Source organism: Panthera pardus, unplaced genomic scaffold, assembly GCF_024362965.1.
Source record: "Panthera pardus isolate Hobbes unplaced genomic scaffold, ASM2436296v1 HiC_scaffold_26, whole genome shotgun sequence".
NCBI classification, from domain to species: domain Eukaryota; kingdom Metazoa; phylum Chordata; class Mammalia; order Carnivora; family Felidae; genus Panthera; species Panthera pardus.
In genome coordinates, this window is record NW_026526832.1 from 29,371,627 (window position 1) to 29,385,358 (window position 13,732).

The following is a 13,732-nucleotide window of genomic DNA, read 5'->3' on the forward strand; positions in this document are numbered from 1 at the left end:
GGCCTGCAGCTTTCCCAGTCCGGGTAGGACCTCAGGCCGGGGAGAACGGTTCCGGCCGAAAGAAAGGCCCGGCCTGGCCCCCGCAGCGCGTTGACCAGGTTCAGCCGGACCTCGCCTTCGTAGGTAGCCAGGACCCGTCGTCATTAGCCGCGATAATAGTTATCTGTTGTTTAGAGCATGCCATGTGTCATCGGGACCACTTTTCCACATGTGAGGAAGCAGACGTTATGTGATGAAGGTCACACAATGGTCCTGGATGATCAGAGGGTGAGACGTTGCCCTCTCCGCTGCCTCACTCAGCACCCCGACTTCTGAAAAAGCAGGGCCTTGTGGTGTGTGAACGATGGAAAGGATGCACTGCGCTCATTGCCCGCAAAACCTATACCAGTGAGGGTCTGCACCCAGTAGGCATTCACGTAATACTTTTGATTTAGGTTTCCCAACGTCCGTTTTGTTGTTTGATGTAGTACTGATGATATCAAGTTTATTTGACTTCCATACAGTTTTGACTCCCTTCTCTTTGCAGAGAGATGGGAAAAGATCAATGTTTAATCCTCCCTCTACGCACAGGAAGTATCAATATCTTTCCTTGAGGACACAGAGATTCAGGGAAGTTAAGTAACTCATGTAAAGCCACCTGCAGCTACTAAACGGCAGCGGGGGATCCGAGCCACATCTGCTTAACTCCAGGGTGCATGCTGGACCATCTTTAGCTGACCACAGACCGCCCTGGAGAAAAGGAAACTCCTTAGGCAAGGTGTATGGGTGGAGTTAGACGTCCAGCTTCATTCAGGATCCCTACTTCCTTGAGTAACCTGTGTAACCTTAGCAAGCCTGGGCTTCAGTTTACTCATCTGTAAACTATCCATGAATAATTGTCCCTGTCTTATAGGATTGTTGGGAGAATTAAGTAGGTAAAGCATAGCACATGTAACTATATATAAGTGTTAGCTCTATTACTGCTACATGTAACGGATTCTCTTGAAGCTCCAACAGCCAGGGACAATACATTCAAGCCTGCAGCTTCACACCTCCAGGGGGCACCATTTCCCTTATATTCTATGTTGTCATACGTTTTATACACATTTCTACAAATGATACCCCTGAGAGTTATGCAGTGTGGCAATTCTAAATAGATGCCACATTCCAAAGACAGACAGAAGTTCCCATATCATGCAGCATTTGCAAAAGGGAAATCTGAAATCTGCTTTTTGGTCCTTTAGCCATTCCCTACCTAATATGTATGAGAGGATTGAAGGTATAAGAAAAAAGGTCTCTCTGAAGAGAACCGTTGACACCCTATGGCATTTTTCCTCTCTCAAGAGTGAAAGTATTTTTTCCGGGCACTACTCAGAGACCTTTTGCTCTCTGGGGTTTGGGAAGCATAAGGCATGCTGTGAGAAGATGTGGCAGGAAAGGACAAAGCGGAAGACCAGGCTGCTGAGGGAGCGGGCCACATTTCTAACACCTGAGGCAGAAACACATAAGATTTTTCTCCCAAGGGCTAACCGGACCTCTGGGAACAGACTTGAAGCTATCTTTAAAGGCAATGTGCTCAGGAGAGCTGCCTGGAGAGCTAAAAGACACAGCAGAGGGACTCCCAAAGAACCCTGTTGTACATGCCTTCTAACCAGAGGAGAGAGATCACCTGCCTTATGTGAGTTAGACCTGGAAGATACCAGCAAAAGAATCTCCAAAACACCTACAGAAAGTACCCCCTCAGAGAAAAAAATCAGAGAGCACCAGAACCAGATCACTATGACGCCAGCCGGATGGAGGTAGGTACCTTCCCCACCACACGTGACTTTATCTCTCGCCAGACACCAGAAACAACAGCTAATGGGAGAGGGGAGAGCAGAGACTGACCACACTCCACCCTATGGCCAACCCGGGGAGGAAGGAAGCTATAATTTTGGTTAAAGTTGTGAATTTTGATCATGACACTGGACTTGATAGTTAAAATTTTTTAATGTTTATTTATTTTTGAGAGAGAGAGAGAGAGAGAGAGAGAGTGGGGGAGGGGCAGAGAGAGAGGGAGACACCGAATCCGAAGCAGGCTCCAGGCTCTGAGCTGTCAGCACAGAGCCCGACACGGGGCTCAGACTCACAAACCGTGAGATCATGACCTGAGCAGAAGTCAGAATGCTTTGACTGACTGAGCCACCCAGGTGCCCCTGGACTTGATAGTTTAATTACAGAAATGAGGCTATAATTGTGATGAAAGTAACCAGACAACTTTTCATTATTTGAGAGTAACCAGAAAAGCTTTAGAAGATGCCAGAGGCATCTACCTAGGTCAGGAAAAGAGCCCATGGAGAGGGTTTCAAGGTGATGAATGATGTTTTCTCCTTATGCCTTATCAAGTTTATCTCATTTACTATACCATTTTAATAAATATCGTGCGTGTGTGTGTGTGTGTGTGTGTGTGTTTGCGTGTGGTAATACCCTCAATTATGTGAGTTAGGATAAAATGTGATTGGCTACCCACCTTGGCAGGTAAGGACAAGGCCAGGCAAAGAAGTGGCAGGCAATTCCTTCACTAAACCAAGAAATAGAGGATGGGTGCTCCCAGTCCAGCATCCTGCTGGTCTACCCTTCCCAGAACAATCTGATAAAATGGAGGTCTACTATTAGGAAACAGTGCTAGAATCCCGGCCTACTTCCAGAAATCCAGCTACCAGGAGATAATTAGGCGGGAGGACAGCCACCACTAGGTGGCCCCAAACTGCCGCTGAGCCTAGTAAAGTTTGCACTGGATTTAAAACTACCAGCTGGGACTGCCCCCCACCCCCTGGGGATTTATTTCTATAACCTTACATAGAACCCCACATTCTATGTACTTGGGTATTATGTAACATGACCCTGCTAATCATGTTATGGTGGAATGTTACCACATTACCCATGCACCCAGAAAGATTGTGCTGTGTGTTTTCAAGTAAGCTATTCTTCTCCACGGGAAAACACCTGGTTGATTTTGCAAGTAAGACAGACATGAGAAATAATGTCTTTCAGATAGCCAGGACAGCATAAAGAGCAGGGGCCCAGGGAAGGACTCTGTAGACTGGCCACCCAAAAGCCATACGCTGTCCTCTTCCTCCTTGCCTTTCTGTGTTATACAGACTGGGAAAAACAAAACAAAACAATCACTTTGCAGACTCCTTTGGAGAGAGAGAGATCCATGAGCCCCAGTTCTGCCTGGAAAGGTGTAAGTGGAAACCCCACGTAAGGACTCTTTAAAACAGAATATCCGGAGGGGCGCCTGGGTGGCGCAGTCGGTTAAGCGTCCGACTTCAGCCAGGTCACGATCTCGCGGTCTGTGAGTTCGAGCCCCGCGTCAGGCTCTGGGCTGATGGCTCGGAGCCTGGAGCCTGTTTCCGATTCTGTGTCTCCCTCTCTCTCTGCCCCTCCCCTGTTCATGCTCTGTCTCTCTCTGTCCCAAAAATAAATAAAAAAAAAAAAACAAAAAACAAAAAAAAACAGAATATCCGGACTGGCATGTGACCTTCTTCCTCCTGGCCCACGGACACGGGACCTGTACAGGCGGCAATGCGTCATGAAGATGGAAGCTTCGTCCTATGGCTATTGAAACATGAAACGGGAGAAGATTGGATCCTTGGTGACAATGTAATACAAGTTGCCAGCCCAGATCCGTCTACCTCTAGACCTCTTGTGGTTTGAGAATGCCTTATGTAGTTAAGCCACTGATAATTCTCTCTGGTTTGCAGCCCAACACATTCCTAACAGGTACAGAAAAGAACGGAGATGAAGCATTCATCGGGATGGATTTCGTGTAATGAATCCTTCAGAAATTTTTTTCAAGTGATCTAGAATACAGCGATAAGCAACCAACAGTGACTCTAAGGAGGAGGAGACATTTTGGCCCGGATGGTGAAGGCACCATCGACAACAATGTTTGAATGTATGGTCATTTCCTTACAACCAAAAATAAGAATGAAATGTGTCGTACATGGTGGAGGAAGTGACCCTGAAACCAGGCTAGGAAATAGAAGTCAAATCAGATAGTTTACTTTGTCCTTTCATTGGCACCCATCCCCCTCCCAGACTCCATTCTGGCTCTTGATAAAGATAAATCAAGCTGCCTAGTTCCTAAGGATCCAGCCTCCAAGAAGAAGGAAGCAGTAAGGGAGAGAAGTTATTTTAATGTAAAAGAAGTTGATCGATAAGGTGATAAATTCAGTATATAAACCCAAGTCCTTCCTCATATGATACAAACCCACCCATCATTCCACACAAGAAACCACAAGCTTCTGCCTCTTCAAATGCTACCCAGGGAGTTTGCCTTCACATCCCCAGGGAGAGGGGAGGACTCTAGAGTACTTGGCTCTGGATCCTGAATCCCACTCTCAGTAAACCTGATGTGACCAACCTTCACCAGGAAGCTCCCTTTCCTCTGATACAGCTCATAGTTGTTAAGGGTCCCGCATCCACTCTCCTTAGGATGCCACACACCAAATCCTCCATGCCCAGCCTCCTGCTTACTTCTGGCTTATTAACCTGGGGTCATTTCACCCTCTAGTGTATTAAATTATGTAGGATTCCTTGCATACACCAGATTGCCTCTTACCACTGTGTATTTTCTTATGTTGTTTCCTCTCCTTAGAAGAGCCTTTCCTTTTAAGTTTCAGTTATCTGTTGCTGTGTAGCATCCACTCCAAAACTCATACAACAACCAGTTTATTTGCTTATGATTCTGTGAGTCAGGAGTTGGGGCAAGGCTTAGCTGGCTGGTCCTTCTGCTCTACGATCTGGGGTCATTCACTCACATGCCATCAGCTAGAGTCTGGCTGGGCTGGAAGATCTGAGAAGACTTCACAGCCATGTGTGAGGCCACAGTGCTCCTATACATGTACTCACTCTCTCCACAGGCCAGCTTGGATCTTCTCACAGCAAAGTTAGTCCCAGGGAAGAAAGACTTCTCAGGTGCCAGTGGGGTTCCAAGAGGATGTGTTCTAAAAATAGAAAGCAGATGTTGCATATTTCATAAATCTGCCTGGGAAATAGTAAATGTCACTTTTGTCAAATTCTATTGGTCAACACAAATCACATGACCAACCTAGACTCATAAAAAGGGGAAATAAGCCCCTTCTTTTGATGCAGTAATTGGCAAAGAGTTTGAGGACATCAGTGGCATAACCACACCTATCTTCCTGGCACATTCCTGGTTATTACGGAGACTTAGCTAAGCTAGCACCTAGCAGCAAATCCTGTTTAACGCCAATCCCTAGCTAGCAAATACTGCTAGTTTGCTCTGAGGTTTATTATTTTTTTTTTTTTTCTTAAATTTCTGACTCTTAGGTGGACATCTGGCTGCCCAGAATAAGGACTTCCCAGCCTCCCTGGGACTGGCCTGTGTTCTGGCCAATGGCATATACGCAAAAGCGTCCTTAAGGGAGGTGGTAGATCCTTCCTCCTCCTCGTTCCTGTTGGCTGGCCTGGAGTTTGAGCAGCCATACTGAACCACGAAAAGAGAGCCATATACAGAGTATGGCAGAACAAAAGGAGAGAAGTAGCTTGGGTTCCTAGTGAGAAGCACCATACTAGCCAAAACTGTGACTCTAGATTTCTTACATGGGGGAGAAATAAACATCTATCTTGTTTGTTTTGGGTTCTTTGTCCCACACAGCCAAATCTAATCCCAATTTATATATCCCCGTTAGGTATCTCTTGCTGCAAACCAAATTGCCCCACAATCTAGTGACTTAAAACAGTAAACATTTATTGTCACTAACAGTTTCTGTGGGACAGGACTTCAGGAGCAGCATGGCTGAGTACTTCCACTGGGAGTCATTCAGGCTGTTGAAGTTGGTCTGCTGGCCGGGACTGCCGTCATCTGGGGCTAGGGAGGGAGGCTCAGCTTATAAAGGTGGCTTGCTGTCATGACTGTGTGGCAGTTAGCAGGAGGCTTCTGTTCTTCTCCACATAGACCTCTTCCTCAGCTGCTTGAAAGTTCTCATGATATGGCTGCTGGTACCCTGCCAACCCCACTCCCTTGTCACCAGAACAAGTGGTCCTAGAAAACAAGGCAGAGTGAGTGATATCTTTCATGGGCTAGCCATCAAAACCACACAGTCACTTCTGCAATAGTTTATTGGTCACAAAGGCCTATTCAGTGTGGAAACACACAAAGGTGTGAATACCAGTTAGATAAGGATCATTTGGGGGCCATCTTCAAGGCCAGCTACCACCGCCCCCCCTGCCCCTTGCTTCCCTAACAGACCTCTGATTTGTTCACGTAGCAGGTGGTAATCCCTCAAAATCAGGAAACAGTATGTTTTTACAGCATCCTCTGGGATAAATCATGTTCCTTCTAGACCAGCCATTGTTGTCATTAAATTTGTTGGCTTAGCTTACCTGGTTTTTCTCAATTTTCCTGACTCAGAAAGCAGTTTGGAGAGAGGGAGGTTCACATTTAAACATCCTCTTTTTTTCCTTCTGAATTTCCTGCAGCTTCTAAGCCAAGCAACAATCATTGAATTTTTATGCTTTCGTCAAAATAAGCTGTCAGAAACTGGTCCAGATCTATTAGAATGCAACATCATTCTCGCTGCCCCAGCATTCACCTTATGGTGCAGAGACCAGAGGGGGCCTGGAAAACAGACATAAATCCAGAGATCTATAATTCTCTATCCCCTGAAGAAGTGGCCATAAAGTCCATCACTCCAGATATATGAGGAGAGGGAGACAAAGGACAACCCAGATGAGTTTCAGAGGGACTGTAAAACAGAAAAAGAGATCTCACTAACTGTGTCGGTCTCATTATAAGCAAGCCAGGCAAGGACATGATTTATGGGTGGGTGCTGACTGGCCGGCAGGCATGAATGTTACTCTCCCTCCCACGCCCGCCATCTTGAGTGCTCATCAGCCCCGGTGAGTGATGCCGGTGGCTCTTGGGGAGATAGCGCTGTACTTGGAGGCTGAGCAAGAGAACATGGCCTGGAGGTTGTGGGTGTTTAAGAACAGACTATGCACCAGAAAAATGTTCTGAGTCCAGCTGCCCAGAATCTGCTAGGACCCCTGAGTTCCATTACCTGCAGAAGAGAGCCATCCTTGCATCTGCACACAGGCTTCAGGGTTGCTTTCTTAGCCTCCTTCCTAGTGTCCTCACTTCCGTGTACCTCCTTCCTGTCTCTGAAACCGATCACAGGTTTTCTTGTTAATAAGGTCTGTGATTTTTATTTGAACTTGGCTGCAACAATACAACTTTCTATATTGAAAAACAAAAAGCAGGGCCAATAAGAAAGATGGCCAAGAATTCTTCAAAATGCCTGGAGAAAATAATTCTAAATATGGAAATTTATACTACCTGGTCATAGGTTCCTATGATGTTACAATAATGGGACTGGGAATTCATGGAGGCTGCTTCAAGCGTAGCTCTGAATAGTGATGTTCCAGTTACTTTGGCTGCATAACAAATTACTCCAAAATGTGGTGGCATAAAATATCCATTTATGATGCTCATAGATTTTGTGGGTGAGAAGCCTGTGCAGGGCACAGCAGGAATGACTTACCTCTGTTCTTCAATATCTGTCGACTCAACTGAGAGACTCAAAGCGTAGGTGTTGGGATCACTTGAAGGTTCCTTCACTCACACACCCTAATTGATGCTCTCATGTCACTGACGCCCTGGCTGGGGCTGTTGGCCAGCGGTGGCCTCTCCATGTGGACTTCCTCACAACATAATGGTTCTATTCCAAAGGCAGCATCCCAAGGACCAGGTAATCCTTAATGACCAAGCTCCCGAAGTCGAGCAGTATCCCTTCCTCTCCATTCTCTTAATTGGGGCACTTACAAAGGTCTGTCCAGGTTCAAGGGGATTCTAGATAGTAGCATTTGAAGTATGAGTGGCAACATTTCATTACAAGAAAAGCACGTGGGACAGGGTATAAATTTGTGTGGCCATGTATTAGAGTTCTCCAGAGAACAAACCAATAGAATGTGTATATATGAAGAAAGAGATTTAAGAAATTGACTCATGCAATTACAGAGGCTGGCAAGTTCAAAATCTACAAGGATGGGTTATCAGCCTGGAGAACCAGGAAATGCTGATAATGTAATTCGGGTCTGAAGGTTGTCTGCTGGCAAAATTTCCTCTTGCTTGAGGGAGGTCAGCATCGTGTTCTGTCAAGGCCTTCCACTGTTTGGATGAGGCCCAACTTTACCCAGACCGGTTGACGCATAAAGTTAAGCATCGCAAATCCACCTTGTCAACTTGGCACCCATATGTATCTTCTTAAACTATGCTTAATCTCCTAAGACAATGACAAGGTCACGCTCCCGCCTAACATGGCACAACCGTCCTGTGTATAACTATTGATAACTCACTGACCCTTTCCCCAGGTGAGGATGCAAAGTCCTTACATGACGTTTACTGTTCTTGATATCATGTAATTTGAATATCGTGATGTAAAGTTAGCAATTCTTAAATACTATGACATGAAGTAAGTACATCTTATGTTACATGACAAAGGGATAAGAGAGGAAAGGATATAAAGATATTAGCTTAGTGTGTGCATATATATAGCATACACACACTCATAACAAAATAAGGGAGAAACACTCATGGCAGTTGTAGTCCACAGTTCTGAAACTGATCATGTGGTCATAGCTATTATTTACAACTACGTTCTTCGACTACCCACTCCCTGTTTCCCTGCCTTGTGCTTCATGCCATCATTGCCACAACATCCTACTGGTTACATGGACGAGCTACAAAGGGCTAGAAAAAAGGAGGCTGGGATTGTAGGAGGACAGTTTTGGAGATGAGCTCCTACACCGGAAAATAACTACTATTTCTCCATTCTTTAGATGTCAAGTACAAATCATAAAATGGATACAAAGAAGCCTAAAGCATTTGGACCTAGACTGGATCAGGGAGGACTACGTATATCAAATGAAGAAGATTGGTTTAATACGGTAGATTAGTGGTTCCCAGCCCTCACTGTGCATCAGAATCGCCTGTGGGACTGGCTAAAATGCAGACATGGGGCCCTCCTCCCTCAGAGTTTCTGATTTCGGTAGGTCTGAGGTTAGCAGACCTATCATTTGCATTTCTCACAAGTTCCCAAATGATGCCGGTGTTGCTGGTCTGGGAACTACTATTTGAGAACCACTGTTGTGGATGAAGCAGATTTTAAGCAAGCAAGAGAGGGATCTGATCAGATTTTTATTTTCTATAACTCTTTCTGGTGGTTTTGTGAAGAATGCATTTGTGGAGGTAAACCACTAATAGGTTATCACAGTAGCACATGTAAGTTGTAACTGAAACTTGAACCAGGACAACGAAAGAATGTCAGACAGGAAGGGACAGGTAGGGGCAATATCATTAAGCTGGCAGAGTTGGATTTGACTGGGGGCAGGTAGAGGGCGGTAGGTAGAGGAAGAGGAGTAAATGAGAGAGGAAGGAAGGCATTGGTACCACTCTGTTTCTAGTGGGGATCGCTGGGTGAGTGGTGTTAGCATCAGCTGAGAAAGAAGATTACAGGAGGGGCAGCAAGGTGACGAATAAGTCCATTCCTTTGGGATGCTGCCAGTCACTTCACTTTGGAGCTTCTCCGCTGGGCCTCTCTCTCCAGTAGCCTAGCAGGGACTTCTTGGCAGCTCCAGAGTCTAAGAGGAAGGAAACAGAAGCTGCTAGGCCCTGAAGTTTGGGCTCTGATGTAAGAACAGTCATGCATAGACCCAGTGCAGATTCAAGAAGAGGGGACATGTATGCTTCATGCATTTATCCAAGGGACCGTATCCCCCCATGGAAGGACTGGAAGACTTGAGGTGCTTTGAGGTTCTGATTGAAAATGGGCATAATTCCATACCTGATCCCTTTTCACCCCCCCTGCACCCCCAGTTTTATATGAGATATCTTACCTAATAAGTGCTAAGGCCAACAGAATATGTACTATGCCCTATCTGCTCGTTTAGAAGAAATTTTTCACCTGTACATTTCTACTTAATCAATTAGACCACTGATCTCCAAACTTAAGTAGATCAGAATTACTCCGGGGAGCTCTTTCAACTGCAGATTCCTGGGTCCAGCCATCAGGGATTTTGATTGCTCACATTTGAAATGTAGTCCAGGAATGTGCATTTAAAAACAATTTGAGTCTCTATTCTATTCCATTGGTCTGTGTGTCCGTTTTGTGCCAATACCATGCTGTCTTGATGATTACAGCTTTATAGTAGAGGCTAAAGTCTGGGATTGTGATGCCTCCTGCTTTGGTTTTCTTCTTCAATATTACTTTGGCTATTCGGGGTCTTTTGTGGTTCCATACAAATTTTAGGATTGCTTGTTCCAGTTTCGAGAAGAATGCTGGTGCAATTTTGATTGGGATTGCATTGAATGTGTAGATCACTTTGGGTAGTATTGATATTTTAACAATAATGGAATAGAAGAGAGACTCCAGAATTGGACCCACAAAAGTATGGCCAACTAATCTTTGACAAAGCAGGAAAGAGTATCCAATGGAAAAAAGATAGTCTCTTCAGCAAATGGTGCTGGAAGAACTGGACAGCAACATGCAGAAGAATGAAACTGGACCACTTTCTCACACCATTCACAAAAATAAACTCAAAATGGATAAAGGACCTGAATGTGAGACAGGAAACTATCAAAACCCTGGAAGAGAAAGCAGGAAAAAACCTCTCTGAACTCAGCCTCAACAATTTCTTACTTGACACATCCCCAAAGGCAAGGGAATTAAAAACAAAAATGAACTATTGGGACCTCATGAAGATAAAAAGCTTCTGCACAGCAAAGGAAACAACCAACAAAACTAAAAGGCAACCGACAGAATGGGAGAAGATATTTGCAAATGACATATCGGACAAAGGACTAGTATCCAAAATCTGTAAAAAGCTCACCAAACTCCACACCCGAAAAACAAATAATCCAGTGAAGAAATGGGCAGAAGACATGAATACACACTTCTCTAAAGAAGACATCCGGATGGCCAACAGGTACATGAAAAGATGCTCAACGTCACTCCTCCTCAGGGAAATACAAATCAAAACCACACTCAGATATCACCTCACACCAGTCAGAGTGGCTAAAATGAACAAATCAGGAGACAATAGATGATGGTGAGGATGTGGAGAAACGGGAACCCTCTTGCACTGTTGGTGGGAATGCAAACTGGTGCAGCCACTCTGGAAAACAGTGTGGAGGTTCCTCAAAAAATTAAAAATAGAGTTACCCTATGACCCAGCAATAGCACTGCTAGGAATTTACCCAAGGGATACAGGAGTGCTGATGCATAGGGGCACTTGTACCCCAATGTTTATAGCGGCACTTTCAACCATAGCCAAAGTATGGAAAGAGCCTAAATGTCCATCAACTGATGAATGGATAAAGAAGTTGTGTTTTATATACACAATGGAGTACTACGTGGCAATGAGAAAGAATGAAATCTGTCCAGTTGTAGCAACGTGGATGGAACTGGAGAGTGTTATGCTAAGTGAAATAAGTCCTACAGAGAAAGACAGATACCATATGTTTTCACTCTTATGTGGATCCTGAGAAACTCAACAAAAGACCATGGGGGAGGGGAAGGGGAAAAAAGAAGTTAGAGAGGGAGGGAGGCAAACCATAAGAGACTCCTACAAACTGAGAATAAACTGAGGGTTAATAGGGGGTGGGAGGGAGGGGAAAGTGGGTGGTGGGCATTGAGGAGGGCACCTGTTGGGATGATCACTGGGTGTTGTATGGAAGCCAATTTGACAATAAATTTCATATTAAAATAATAATAATAATAAATAAAAACATTTTGATGGGGGCGCCTGGGTGGCTCAGTCCATTGAGCATCCAGCTCTTGGTTTGGGGTCAGGTCATGATCCCAGGGTCATGGGATTGAGCCCTTTGTCAGGCTCTGTGCTGAGCATGAAGCCAGCTTAATATTCTCTCTCTCTTTCTCTCTCTCTGTTTCCGCCCCCCTGCTCCTCTTCCCTGCCTGCATGCACCCAGGCATGCTCTCTCTCACAAAATAAGTCTTTAAAAAAATTAAAAATAAAAACGTTTTGATGTGTGAAGGCATCCCTGGACCACATATGTAGAAAGATTATTTTAGAATTCATTTTTCTGTTGTTATTTTTAGAGCTTACCTGCTCGGTCATGTTGATTTCATGGCATTATTCTTAGATGTCTACTTTATTATTTTACTTACTTCATTTTATGTTTTATTTTACTAAATTTCTTCTCACATCTTGAACTGTCAAAGATAAAAAAAACAAAAACAAAAACAGGCACTGAAGTGGTAAGGACAGGTTTTAATCAGTAATAGACTGTTGCATTAGAGAAGAGGGTCCTGCATGAACTAGACCAAACTTTGACTTATGCAGAGGTGGTTGGGCATTTTAAAGGGCAAATGAGAGGATAGGGAAGGGCAGAGGTGGAAGCTTGAGCAAAGTCAGGGCAGTGCAAAGGTTGGTCAGTGGAGATGCACATCAGGTCATCTGTGTCAGTTAGCTGGCCAGTTATCAGAAGTTAGGATTCTATCTTGCACAGAGACTGGGAGACAGAGGCCCTGTCCTTGCTGAGGATTGCATTTCAAAGGGAAGCTTTCGGGTCCTTGAGAAAGAGTTGCAGGAGCTACATATATGTGCCAAAGGGACAGAGGGAGGATTCCCAATTGTAAGCTCATTTTAGAGAATGAGAGAGTGGTTGGGACCTACCCAGGCGTTGGCCGGCTGTCTCAAACAGGCACGTTGGGGTGGGGGAGGGGTGGGTTAGGACCATCTTAGGGATGTGTCTGGAGATGTTAGCAACTTTTAGTGTTTAAGTCTTTTAATGGCAGGGGAAGGTGGTTGACAAGATCATTTGTGCTGAGAATCTACCGATTTTAATAGACTGAGGTTGAGGCTCAGTCAAGAAGACTCAGACAGCCCATCTAGAGTTTGGTCAAGGAGAAAATTTTTGTGGGAACAATGCCTTACGTTAGGTCTTCCTACTTTAGGACACCAGGCCACAGATAGATTAAATGGAATGTGCAAAGCAATAGTAAAACTATTCCATAACAGAGCTGTGATTCAAAAGGAGGTTTTCCAGACCCTAGAGTTTATGCCAGAGGGAGGGAAGGAATTGGAAGATTGTACAAGATCCACTGGGTCGAAGAAATGACATTCTATAAATGTGCATTCACTACAAAACTATTGAGTTTTATCTCTTGGGTTCAATGTTAATTCTAGAGCAATTTCTAGCATATCAGTACATTTGATTTTAACATACTATTTTCTTACTTGGTGACCTAAATTTGGTAAAGATTTGTGTCTCCTCTAAAATGCCTTTAATTTTTCTCTTCATTAATTCCTTTAGGACTTAATTAGGTTGGAAAGCTTCTTTTTAAAATCATTAATCTCATGTCTGTATCAGAATATAACAATTTAAACTTAAAAAAAACTTTAGAGTTTAACATCTGGTATACATTTTTCTTTAAAGAGAAACCTAAAATGATAAGGACTTCCAGGAAACAGTTGACTGTGAAATTCCACTGAAGAGCTAACGTCATTAAAATTGAGAGACATTTAATAATTCTACCTCAAATGGTTCTTAATCCTCGGTGTTTAATTTAGCTTTGTAGAGAGTGTCTGATCCCGGTGTAATAGCTTCTACATTTTCAGTTCATACTTTGCCCTACCAAACACATTATTAATTTCTCGTCAGCTTCATTGAATCCTTGTTCTGTTGGTTAATATCTCCATTGTAGGTTTTCATTAGTGGAAACTC

General features: G+C 44.1%; 1 protein-coding gene across 2 annotated transcripts; it reads left to right on the forward strand.

The window, feature by feature from the left end:
- Positions 1-13: 13 nt before the first annotated feature.
- Positions 14-11,055, forward strand: LOC128773687 (uncharacterized). Of its 2 annotated transcripts, XM_053891147.1 has the most exons (3): positions 14-267; positions 1,224-1,778; positions 8,827-11,055. In XM_053891147.1, the coding sequence occupies exons 1-3, from the start codon at positions 233-235 to the stop codon at positions 8,936-8,938; spliced, it is 702 nt and encodes a 233-aa protein (XP_053747122.1). In that variant the 5' UTR covers positions 14-232; the 3' UTR covers positions 8,939-11,055. The 2 variants fall into 2 exon arrangements, 1 of the variants encoding a protein (XP_053747122.1); XR_008418101.1 differs by lacking the exon at positions 8,827-11,055 and adding an exon at positions 3,726-5,316 and having other exon boundaries at positions 99-1,778.
- Positions 11,056-13,732: the final 2,677 nt, after the last annotated feature.